Genomic DNA, 13,150 nt, shown 5'->3' with positions numbered 1-13,150 from the left:
GTACAGATGAAGTTCAATACAGAGAAATGTGAGGTCATGCATTTTCGTCGAAGAAATATGAAAGTACAAAACAGGTTCAATTGTGTCACTTTGAGGGGAGTACAAGAGCGTAGAGGTATAATTCTCCAAAGATGGCTAGGCAAGTCAAAACTGTTCTTTAGAAGACTCATAGGATCCTTGGGTTTATAAATAGTGACATACAGTATAAAAGCAAGGATATACTCTGTAAATAATTGGTGAAACCACATTTGGTACATTGTGTTCAGTTCTGCATACCTTGTTTAAGGAAAGATGTTAAAACCTTGGAGAGAGTGCAAAGAGGATTTACTAGAATGATACAAGAAATGAGGGATTTTAGATACAAGGAAAGATTAGAGAATTTGGGCTTGCTATCCTTAGAGCAGAGAAGATTAAGAGGTGATCTTATTGAGGTGTTCAAAATTATGAACACAGTTGTCAGGGTAAAGAAGGATATTCTGTTTCTGCTGGTTGGTTTGTCAGTAGTTAGGACTCTCAATGCAAGGATGTTAGCAAGAGAGGTAGGAATAAGATAAGGAGAAACTTCTTTACTTAGAAAGTTGTTAGGATTTCAAATGCACTGCCGATGAAAGTGGTGGAGGTGATATCACAGGGAGGTTTCAAAAGAGAGCTGGACAGACGTTTGAACATGGTGAATTTAGAGGGCTATGGAGATGGGCCTGGAGAATGGGATTAACTGGGTAGCTCCTTTGGGAGCTGGTATGGACTGGACTGTAAAATTCTATGATTCTATAATTTCTTCCTTCTGTTAATTTCTGGCACTCTTTTCCTCAGTTAGCATTGGAGGCAAGGTCATTGAATATTTTGAAGGCTGAAATTTTACAAATTTGTGATTTGACATGGTAGAAGAGAGTTCCAGAGGCAAGCAAGAAATTGCATACAGCCCAGATTCAGATCAACTATGATCTTACAGAACGAAGGAGCAGGTTTGATGAGCTGAATGATTTTATCTTATTCCCGTTTCTTCTGATCTGTGAAATGTGTTAGCCATAACTTAGAAGTAGCATTGTTGTTAGAAGGGCACATCATGTTGGGATTGTAGAGGATATTGCTGAGGCCACTTTTGGAATACTATGCTAATTCTGGTTGTCCTGCTATAGGAAGGATATTATTAAATTGGAGATGGTTCAGAAAAGCTTTACAAGGATGTTACTGGGACTGGAAAATTTGAGTTATAAGAAGTTGGATAGGCTGAGACTTTTTCCGTGGAGCATTGGAGGTTGAGGATTGACCTTATGGAGATTTATAAAATCATCAGGGAGATGGCTAAGGTGAATAACAAAGGTTTTTTCTTCCCTTAGGATCAGATATATTTTTAAGGTGAGAGGAGAAAGGGATCTGAAGGCCAACATTTTCACATGGGGGGAGTGCTAATGTGGAATAATCGATGCGGGTAGAGTTACAATATTTAAAAGAAGTTTGGACAGGTACATGAGTAGGAAAGGTTTAGAGGGATATGGGCCAAACGTTTACTTTGGGAAACATGGACGAGCTGGATGGAAGGGTCAGTTTCTGTGCTGTGTGACTCTATTATTTTTAAAATTGGATAAGTTGAGTAAAATGTGGATAGTTTGTGGATATAAAATGTTATGACTGTAACAAATTGACTGCAAAGTATGAAATATCATTCATCAATGGCTGCCAGTCCACCTCTTAAGGACATATGTGTTTGACTTTCTTGAATATTTCTTGCAGCATAATTTATGCTTCTGAATAAAACAGTTCTAGATTCTAGATTCTAGATGTAGGTTTGCTCACTGAGCTGGAAGGTTGATGAGAAAAAGAACAAGAAATGACATCACCATAGGAAATGACATCACCAACCCAAGCAAGCAAACACATAAATAGAAAGTGGACTACACCACCAGTGCTTCATCTGGAGGCTCACTGAAAATGTTACCTAGTATGGTGACGAAACGTCTGAAAACAAGCCTTCCAGCTCAGCGAGCAAGCCTACATCCAGAGCCTCAACCTGAGCTACAAATCTTTTCAAAACTCTCAAAGTTCTAGATCCTCTAGCCAATGTCACTGTTAAGGTTCTCAGATGTGATGAAGTATAAACTGAAGTTTATTCCATGTCTCAGAGGAACATGCATTAACATGCTGAGAATGCAAGCATCTAAGTTAGCAGCAGAAAGAGACCATTTAGTCCCTCAAGCCTGCACCGCCATTTAATGAGATCACAACTAATCAATTTTAACCTCAAGTCCACTGTTCCACTTTTACCCCCTTGCTTTGTAAAAAAAATCCATCCACTTCTGACTTAAAAACATCCATGTGTTTTGCTTGCACCATCATTTGATGAAGAGAGTTGCAAAGATTGAAGGTCCTTTGAAATCAAAAGAATTCTCCTCATCTCTGTCATCTGAGAAAGGGTATTTCAAAGATTTAAGATCCTTTGAGATCAAAAGAATAATGCTAACTTCTGTCTTGAATAGGACTCTCTTTATTTTCTGAACTCACACCCCATTGCGCCCCCCCCCACCCCCCCCACACACATTTCTCCCAGAAGAGGAGATTTCCTTTTTCCTTCTACCCTATCAAAGCCTCTCAGGATCTTGTCTGTTTAAATCAGTCGTCTCTTATTTTCCTAAACTCCAGTGGATAAAAGTCAAACTTGTCCAACCTTTATGAACAAGATAACCCTGCCATTCCAGACATTAGTTCAGTAAGCTTTCTCTAAATCACTTGCATTTCTATTACTTCCTTCCTTCAATGTTACACATAGCACTCAAAATATGCTCTCACTGTGTCCCCTCCCCCACCAGCTGAATCTTAAATCCCTACTTCTATATTCAATTCCTCTTGCAATAGATAACAATGTTTTATTAATTTTCCAAATTACTTGCTGTGCCTGCATACTAACATTTTCTAATTCTGACATGGGCATTTTCCTCTGCATCTTCGAACTCGGCAATCTCTCACCATTTAGATATTATGCTTTTGTTTAATTCTTCCTGCCAATTTCGGCATTTTGCATTTTCCCATTTTGTATTCCATTTGCCAGGTTTTTGCATGCTTACCTACCCTACTTTATATCCTTTTACCTAACTTTATCTATCTCTGTGATATCTCAGCCTATATGTTTTTGGAGTTCAGAAGAAGTCATACTGGACTTGAAACATTGACACTGATCTTTTCTCCACAGATGCTGCCTGTTTTGCTGGGTTTCTTCAGCAATTTCTCTTTTTAATTTAAGCTGAATCTTATTGGTTGACCATTTCACACAGGCTCCAGAAATTTGAATCCTTTCCATTTAATTAATGTTGAATTAGCACAGTTTTGCAGGTGTCTTGATGGTGAACCCAGTGCTGCTATTTTTAATAGTTGAATGAGATGTTTGAAAGGCCATTAGTGCAACAGTGGTCATTCATTTCCTTGCAAGAGAGCCAAGGACACTCTTTTAAATCTACTGCAACAACTAGTGAAAATGCAAATCATTGCAATCTGAAGTTTTTTTCTGCATTCTCCCCTTCAAACTTGACTCGGAATTACTTAACAGTGCACAAATTCTGGTTGGAAAAAGTGATGCCAGCTCTTTCCCAGATCAGGGAAAGCATGTCTGGAGATTTTGTGGACATTGATGAAGCAAAATGATCATCACTAACTGCATGGTTCCCCCTTTGAGTGTTATAGCAGTATAGGATGAACTAATAATCAGTCAGAGATTGGCCTGCTCATTGTTTTCCAGCATTATGTGGTAATTCAGTAAGAAAGCTGACATCTGATTGTCAATTACCAGTCATCAAAAATATCCTTTCGGAATGAGTTAGAAGGAAAATGCACAACAATTGTACAAATGCAATGATTAGAAAATGATATCGCTTGTCAAATCATTCTGCGTTGTTTCCAGATGGAGTTGATGAGTGTACAACAGAGATCTCAAAATCTGCAGCCGGCATATTCTTGATACAATTAGACCCTGATACACATTTGTCAAACTTGCTTTACATTGTTCTAATTTAACTAGAAAATCATAATGAGAAAATCTCACACAATAGTTTTACTTCCCACCCTGTACCATCCACGACAGATTCCTGCCACCAGTGAAGTCTCAGTCTGGGAGTGGGAGAGTGGGAGGGGGATTGACTATTCATTTACATGCTTCATCTTGTTGACATCAACCACAGTGAAGAATTTGATGAATTTCTTGTCGTCTCATGGCTTTGTCAAGCTGTAAGCTGGTCCTGCTATCAGGTTACTTACTTATCCAGCAACCTATTTTGAATGAACCATGATTTGCTCTACCAAACTGGTTTGGAGGTCAGTGCCGTAGTCTCCACAATTCGAAATCTCCTAATTTCTGATGTACTGGACAACTGTTTATGTTTTATTTATGTGAGGCAAATGGATTCAGATGGGGGATCATCAGACTGAGGTTGGCAGAGGGACTTGATGCAGCAGGAAAACTGTAGTCAGGCTTATTGAAGAGAAAGGCATGGCATGTATAGACCAAACGACAGCTTGAATTTAACTTGTTTAAGTCAAGGAAAGAATAACATTATATGTTTGCTTTTACTATATTATGTTGCCTGCCTGCAAAGAACAGGTAATGGTCAAACACCAGAAACAAACTTGGTTCAGTTTACCTTTGGAGAAATTAGAGAAGTATACCAGTAAAAGATGTGGTCAACATTATAAAGACATGCTTGCGAGGATAATTGAATGCCATCAAGCCCAATAATACATCTTTAATGTATTTGTAACAAGATTGATTTTAAAGGAGGAGAGATGGCTTGAATATTCGGAAGAGAAATGTAGAACTTTGAGTCTGGACGTCACTATTGAAGAGCACGCTGAAGAGAATGGAGTCAGCAGGACACAAGTTTCGGGGGATGGATTTTGTTTCTAGATTTTGAGCACCACAATTAACCTGAGGTGATCTAGGGAGTGTGTGTGTGTGTGTGTGTGTGTGTGTGTGTGTGTGTGTGTGTGTGTGTGTGTGTGTGTGTGTGTGTGTGTGTGTCCCAACAAGTCCACACTGACCTGTTGAAGCATAACCCACTCAGACGCATTCCCCTACATCTAACACTACGGGCAATTTAGCATGGCAAATTCACCTAACCTGCACATTTTTGGACTGTGGGAGGAAACCGGAGCACCCAGAGGAAACCCATGCAGACACTGGGAGAATGTGCAAATTCCACACAGAGAATCGCCTGAGGTGGGAATTGAACCCGGGTCTCTGTTGCTGTGAGGTAGCAGTGATCACCACTTTGCCACCCTGCCGCCCATCATATTGATCCACCATCAGATCCAGTGGAATCTGGAGAAGTGTTGGTGAGGTTAGTCTCCACTGGGTCTGCTGAGTGGAAGCTCAGTGGAATAGAAAGATGAAGCACTTCGGTTCGTGAAGAGACAGTGGCAGTTTCTTCAATCAGCTGTGCAAATTTATTCAAGCCAATTTTGAGTCTCAGACGGTGGCAGTCAAGTAAGAAGGCAGAGGAATAGAGGGCGAGTGAATTCATGATTGATGGGAAAAGTGACTGAAAAGAGAAAATTGAAAGGTGGCGTGGCTGAATGAGGAAGAGGAGGAGCTGCAAGAAAACAGATGGCAACATTAATCTGAGAGTTGTGCCTATGGCAGAAGCTGAAAAGAGATATTCAAGTGACATGAACATGACAGAGATTAGACTTATCATGGTTTTGAAACAAGGTAAGGAATGTAACAAACTGAAATAGTTTAAAATTTAAGTCAAAGCCCCTATTAGTCATATGCAGTAGTCCTATTGGCACCTTGGAGTTATACAGCAGTGTAGACCTGTGCCCATGTTTGGAGTCACTCATGGAGACTGGGTAAATTCAGGAGCTGACAAGGAACAAATATTCAGTTAGATGCTTTCAATCATTCATTGCAGGCTGAAACTTAATATCATAATCGTTCTATTCATTAACTGTGTTGGAAAAGTTAGGAAAAAATGAAGTTAGGAAAATTTGTAATTTGAATCCAATAAAACTGCAGAGACCAACATACAGGAATGCAAATACACTTTCTAAGTGAACAGGAGAATTGATTTTAATCAGTTGTTAAACAGTTTTAGATGGGAAGTGACAAGATTCCATTTTGGTTAATGTTTCTGATGTTTTAAATTTAGAATTATCATTGATGGGAAATATATTAACATTTTTAATTAGTTGTGATGTCAAAATATTGGTAGCTTGTTCGTGGTACATTATATTTGTATTCAGTGGCTCAGATGTTTAAAAAAGTACTTAAATACCTGAAGAAATGTTGCATTGAAATGGTGAAAATGTTTTTCATGGCCATGTCATCCCGATATAACATACAATGATGGGCGCTGAGAAGAACACACACAAGAAATGATCTGCATGTGTGTTTTTTAATATAAAAGACATATTTGAACAGAGCTTATTTTTGTGTATACATGATTTTTTGTTCCAGTTTGTTAGATGCTATTTGTATGAACATCATCCTCTGTTACCCAAATTAGAAAGAAGTCATTATATTCTGCAATCCATGTGACGTATTCAATGTCTTTCTTTTCCAGCTATTTGCCTTGGTTTGAAGTTTACTACAAGCTACTGAATACATTGGCAGATCTTTTAGTTAAGGAGCAGGTAAAGCTTTAACTTGTAATATACCTTTTTTCAGGTTTGACCCAACTTTTTAAATTAAATAATAATTAAACAATTGCTAATTTTCAAAAAAACAGCTTGTAATTAATGTGATTGTTATCAAGGAGCGAAGGTGTAAAATTATCAACCACAAATTTCAAGGAACAGCAGGTGTAAATGGAGGACATGTTTGTAGCCCCCAGCCAAGTGTGGAGTCGATTAGCTCAGTTGGTTGGATGACTGGTTTGTAATACTGAGTGATGCCAATTCCTTCACCACCTGAGATCCCACTTTCTCAACCTTGTCCCTCCCTTGAGGCGTGGTGATGCTTAGGTTAAATTTGCACCTATCGCCTCTCTTGAGTGAGTGAGGGACATTCCCTCTGGTCCTCTGGGTCCATGTCGACTCTACCTTAACTAACATCATCTGTAGTCAAGAGCAATAAACTTGAGCATGGAAATCTCAGGACAGATATTTAAAATCATGTGCTATAAAAGCTCCCATATGATTATTTTCATTGATGCATGTTTCCAGTTGTTAATCAGTATACTATGGTTTATGTAAAATGATAGTAAATTAGAATCATATGATTCAGAAAAAGCCCTTTGAATCTGCACCATCTGCTCTAATTTTACACTCCTCCCACTTCCAGCTCTAGGCCCATTGCCATGAATGTTATGGCACTTCAAGTGGTGATCCAAGTACTTTTTAAATGTCGTAAGATTTCCCATTTCGGGCAGTAAGGTTTCCCTTCGCAGGCAGTGTATTCCAGGTTCTCATTACCCTCTGGGTGAAAAAAGCTTTCCTCAAATCACATCTCAACCTGATAACAAAATTATGCCCCTTATTACTGAGACCTTGCTATCTATTTGCTATCTACTTTGTCCATGTCCCTCAAAATCGGATACACCTCGACCAGGACGCCTTCAGCCTTCTCTGCTCCTTTTAAAAAAAAATAGCAGCCTGAGCTTATCCAGCCTCTCTTCATAGCTGAAATACCCAATCCCACAATGTCCTGGTGAATGTCCTCTGCGTCCTCTCCAATGCAGTCACGTCTTTCCTTTCATTTGGTGATCAGAACACACTCAGTAGTCCAGCTGCAGTTGAACCAAAGTTCTGTCCTGCTCTGACATGACCTCCCTACTCTCTTGTGCCATGCCTGATGAAGGCAAATGTCTTGTATGCCTTCTTTACTACCCTGTGAACCTGTGCTGCCACCTTCAGGGATCTCTGGACAAGCGCTTCAAATTCCCTCTGCTCTTCTGAGCTTCCTAGTGTCCTGCATTCATTCAGTACTCTCTTGTCTTGTTCCTTCTTGGAAAGTCCTCCTTCCAAGAATTTATCAGAGTTAACTTCGATCACCACTGTTCTGCCCATCTGACCAATCTATTTATATCCACCTTTGACTTAAGACATTCTTCATCCCTGATGCCCATCCAGCCCAGTTTTTGTATCATCCGTAAATTTACTTATCATCCTACCCACCCTCTCATCTATGTTGTTTATATGTATATCACAAACAATAAGGGACCCCGGCGCTGATCACTGTGATCATTGTCACCAGCCTCCAGTCGTACAAATAGCCTTCTGTTTTCCATCTGTCTTCCACCACTGAACCAAATCTGGATCCCACTTGCCAAGTTACCCTGGATTGCACGTGCTTTTAAATTGCTTATCAGTCTCCCAGACATCAAAACTTGTTTTTATTTTGATTCCAGTTCCCTGGACTGCACCAAGCATTGGGCATTAAATATTTTAAGGAATGGAACTAATGCCTTATTTTTAGTAATACAGAATTTAGAAATATTATTTGGTACGTCCATATCATTTTAGATTTTGTTACTGCTTGCAAGTGCCAAGTGTGAAGAAAAATCTGTTGATTCCAGGAATTCCTGTGTGTCTACAAAGACCGAAATTGATTAGAGCATTCTGGCCTCATGAACACCCCTGATATTAGTTACTGCAGCACTGGTGGTCAAGGCTTCACCTGCCAATGCTCAATGAAATTCGCTCTCTCGACTTCCTTTAAGATGCTCCTTAACATTTGGCCATCTGCCCTAATATTGCCTTCTGTGGCTCAGTGTCTGATATTGATTTATAACCTTCCTATTTATAACACTCCTATGAAGAATTGTGAGACATTTTATAAAGTTTAAAACAGCAAATAAGTTGTTTCAAATAATTAGACTCCCATATATAATGCAGGTTTAATTTGCAAAATTAAGAAACAAATGGTTATAAAGTTTTCTTTTCCTCTGCACATTTGATTTTGACTAATGAAATATTTGATGCTGAGTTAGGCTATATTTCAGTTAGAAAGGCAAGTTAGGTCAAAAATGTATTTTGAAATGATTCACTTAACATTGTCATAGCTTTGTTTCTTTTCAGTCCAGGATTTTCTTTTTTGAAGTCCATTTCTAACAGATAACTTTCCGGTGAATGTTTTGTTTCTGTCTATCTTCCAGGAAAATGACTTGAATGATATTTTAAAGACTTTGTACGAGCACGATGTACCAGTGCCAAATACTCCTGTCAACCTCAGTCTGGTAGGCTTTTCTAATTTACTTGCTTAGCAGTGAAAATATGGCATTATGTGTTCCAGCATTGTCTGATAACAGGGTAGTGTTTTCTGGACCAAAATGAGAAGTCAATAGTCACTTTTCTAAGTTATGATGTAAAGTTAAGAATTGACCTCTTGTTCACTGCTTGAGCCTTTGATTTCAAATTTGGCAGTATGCCACCTAATTGAGACATTATCTGTTTTCTTTTATGTTATGTCAAAGTATTCAGACATATTTCTTTGCATTGTGAACAAGAAAATGTCTTGTGTCACATAAACTGTCACACTTTCAAGAAGTCAAGTGAAACTTAGTTGTTAATGCTTGTAAATCTCCATTCCGAAATGAACACAAAGACAGATGATGTTCAGCAGATATTTTGACCTTGTCTTCCACTTGAATTGGAAAACAGATGAGAACTGGTGATACATGTATGAATGCGACATTCAGTGAAAGCAAACAGATGAGAAACTTTTGCACTTTGTCAAGAGAATTTTCCTACCTCTGGAGAATAATCAGATGGTATAACTTTGTTTAACTATTTTGTTTAACTTTGTATAACTATTTCTGTCTTCAGAAATAGTTGCTGCATATCATTCATGTCAGTTTTATTTTGCTATCCCTAATGCTTAGAAGTAAAGCTATCCTCAGGTCAACTGGTTTGGTTAAAGATAAGAGCAGGTTTAAATCAATTCTAATATAGGGAGTCCTCAATATAAGTTGGGCTTAAATACAGTGAAGTCTACCTTCTATCAAAACAATTTATATTGAGGAATTTTTAAAGTTAAATATGCTCAATAACCTGGGCTCCACAGCCCCCTGTGGCAATGTGTTCCACAGAATAACCACACTCTGGCTGAACAAATTCCTCCTCATCTCACTTCGAAAGTGTCGTCCCTTTACTCTGAGACTGTGCCCTCGGGTTGTAGTCTCTCCCAGTGAAAATGTCTTCTGCACGTCCACTCTGTTCAGGTCTCTCAGTATTCTGTATGTTCAGTAAGAGAATCCTCATCCATCTAAGCTCTATCAGATACAGACCCAGAGTTCTCAACAGCTCCTTATATGACAAACCCTTCATCCCTGGGACCATTCTTGTAGACTTTCTATGACCTTCTCCAATGCTGGCACATCCTTCCTTACATACGAGACCCAAAACTGCGCATGATATTCCAATGTGGTCTGACCAGAGCCTTATTCCGTGTCAGCAGTACATTTCTGCTATTGTATTCCATCCCTCTTAAAATGACTTCTAATGTCTTGCCTTCCTAACTGCCAACTGAACCTGCTTGTTAATCTTCAGAGAATCTTGAGCAAGGATTCCTAAGTCACTCTGTGCTTCAGATTTCCAAAACTCTTCTGCATTTACTAAAGACTCTATCCCTCTATTCTTCCTGCCAAAGTGCAAAATCTTTACTTTCTCACATTGTATTCCACCACTTCTTTGCCCACGCTCCATGCCTGTCCAGGTCCTACCGCAGCCTCCCTGCTTCCTCAATGCTACCTATTCTTCCACCTATCTTTCTGTCACCTGCAAATTTAGCAACAATGCCCTCCGTTCCTTTGTCCGCATCATACACTGTGGACTCTTACAAATTTAGAAATGTTCTGTTTGGAACCTTGTTAAAGTGCATCTGGAAATCCAAATAGATCATGTCTAACTTGGTTATGATCTTCTCAAAGAATTGTAACACACCTTTCAGGCATAACCTCCCATTGGCAAAGATGTGCTGACTCAGACTTACTTCACTATGCACTTCCAAGTGCTCTGCAATCTGATCCTTAATAATGGAGTCTAAAATCTTACTGACAATTGAAGTCAGGCCAACTATAGTTTCCTGTCTTCTGTGCTGGGGAGGTTTTGGTATAGGAGGGAAATGCAGTTGGAGAGTCATCAACTGCCAGCTCAATATCACTGACGTCATTCTCCTCCAATTCTTTATCCTTGTTCCTTTAATGTCTGAGTGCTTTAAAAGGTATGTAGCTTTATATTCAATTTCATCAGCATTCTTTATAATCATACTTGCCGCTCAGTGGAGAAAGATTCAAACAGCGCCCAATGTCAACTGCACGTTCACCTTTCCTACCATGTATTATTACTTGTAGTTTTGTACCCAGTGTATAATATCGTGCTTTTGTTTTAGCATTTCACTTGCTGCCTTTGCTCACTGTTGAATTGATTATGAGAAGGACTTGCCAAGGTGGCAGTTGCACAGGCACATGTTACAAGTTGTGCATCATGACGCAGCTTTATGGATGCAGGGAGATTTTACATCCTTCTCCACCAACAGTTGGTAATGCAAGTGCAGAATTGTGTAAATCACAGTGACTCGTATCATGGACCTGTACAAAAATGTGAGAAAAATTACTCAGAAATTTCAGGAATCACTAAGTTAATTGAACTCAACTATATAAAAGTTAGGGCACAGAAGGAGGCAATTTGGCTTACAATAAAGATTTTTGTGCTAGACTGAATCAAAAATCTAATCCTGGCCCATCTCAAATTGCAATCTTGCACGAGTTCTCAATGGTACCTGCATTGGTATGCATTATCTAGTTTCCAGTCCATCCTGTTGCATTCTAGCACTCAACATCTTGACCTGCTATTTAATTGTATACACACCTCAAACTCCTATATGCCATCTGGTAATTTCCAAAACTTACAGTAATTGAACCATTTCTGTCTCTATCTACATGAATTCTGTCTTTATGCAACTCAAAGACATCCTTATGCTCAAACGCTGTGATCATATTTGTTATTAATACTGCCAACCCTTCTTCTGAAAATATTCAATCGTTATTAATCTTTCTAATTTTGAATTCCTGTGTTCTTATAAATTGTTTGTGGTTCATGTTTAATCATGACTCAATGTTCTCAAGTATTGTCTGTTGTTCTTTGTCCCCATTGTTTCATTTTTGATCTGTAATTCCACCGACTCACTCCCTCCTCCTTCAAAATTTTCCCTCAAGAGATACACATAAATGTTTCAGAATCACATGATTTGTATCCATTTCACTGATTTTCCTTGGTTTCTTACAGGAGGTATGAATTATACTGGTCCCATTTTCACTGAACAATTTTGATTTTTGTCAGGCAAGCAGCTAGAAGGTTTGCCCTTAAATTCTCCACTTGAGACTTTTGCCTTGGCGGTGATGCACACTTAGATACAAGGGAACAAAATTATTGAATTCACCTTGTCAATTACCGGCAACTTGCTCTTCAAAGTGGACAAGGCTGATCTACAGTCTAAATGGACGAACCTATTCAGGTTAACTTACTCATTATAGATCCTCCTCAGTATGTTTAGTTTTTTTTACATTGTAATTAGATGTACCAAACTTATGTAGTTGTTTCTTTCTGACAACACATACTTATTGCTTGTTTTTAGAAATCAAACCTATTCTCTGCTTAATGTTCATCGTCTTGCTTGTTCTGTGGCTGGCAGTGCAGTAGCTATTGGGCTACTGGAATAGTAATCAAACTCCTGTATTAATTATCAGGAGATAGGACTTCATCTCATCATGGAAGTTTGAGAATTTGAATTCTACTTTATTTTAGTTTGTGGAAAGCGAGATCTGAAATTAGAAAGCTGGAAACAGTGACAAGAGAACCAGATTGTCACTTCCAGGAGAGAACTGATATACAGGAGTCCTTCTAGGCGAGAGTGAGGACTGCAGATGCTGGAGATCAGAGTCGCGAGTGTGGTGCTGGAAAAGCACAGCAGGTCAGGCAGCAGTCCTGATGAAGGGCACTTGCCCGAAATATCAATTCTCCTGCTCCTTGGGTGCTGCCTGACCTGCTGTGCTTGTCCAGCATCCCACTCGTGATACAGGTGACCTTTCCTCAACTGTCTGGTGTATATGTGACTCTAGTCCCACATCAATATGGCTGACTCTTAGTTGTTTTCTAAATTGACTTAGAAAACCAATTAGTTGCACAAATCTATCATGAAAATTTCAGCAGACAAGTCCCCTGTCAC

At 39.0% G+C, this 13,150-nt stretch overlaps 1 protein-coding gene across 3 annotated transcripts in view; it reads left to right on the top strand.

Annotated features, from left to right (window-relative positions):
- Positions 1-13,150, top strand: part of dennd1b (DENN/MADD domain containing 1B) — a 289,551-nt gene that overhangs the window by 148,526 nt on the left and 127,875 nt on the right. For all 3 annotated transcript variants that reach the window (XR_009645036.1, XM_060830181.1, XM_060830180.1), the window contains exons 6-7: positions 6,549-6,618; positions 9,081-9,161. Coding sequence is in view for 2 of the 3 variants with exons in the window: in XM_060830181.1 (XP_060686164.1) it covers positions 6,549-6,618; positions 9,081-9,161 (151 nt within the window). In the remaining variant the exon portion in view is untranslated. The remainder of the gene's footprint in view (positions 1-6,548; positions 6,619-9,080; positions 9,162-13,150) is intronic.

The sequence above is a fragment of the Hemiscyllium ocellatum genome, chromosome 9, assembly GCF_020745735.1.
Source record: "Hemiscyllium ocellatum isolate sHemOce1 chromosome 9, sHemOce1.pat.X.cur, whole genome shotgun sequence".
Classification (NCBI taxonomy): Eukaryota; Metazoa; Chordata; class Chondrichthyes; order Orectolobiformes; family Hemiscylliidae; genus Hemiscyllium; species Hemiscyllium ocellatum.
The sequence above is the reverse complement of the archived record's forward strand: the minus strand, read 5'-3'. Positions and strand labels throughout refer to the sequence as shown.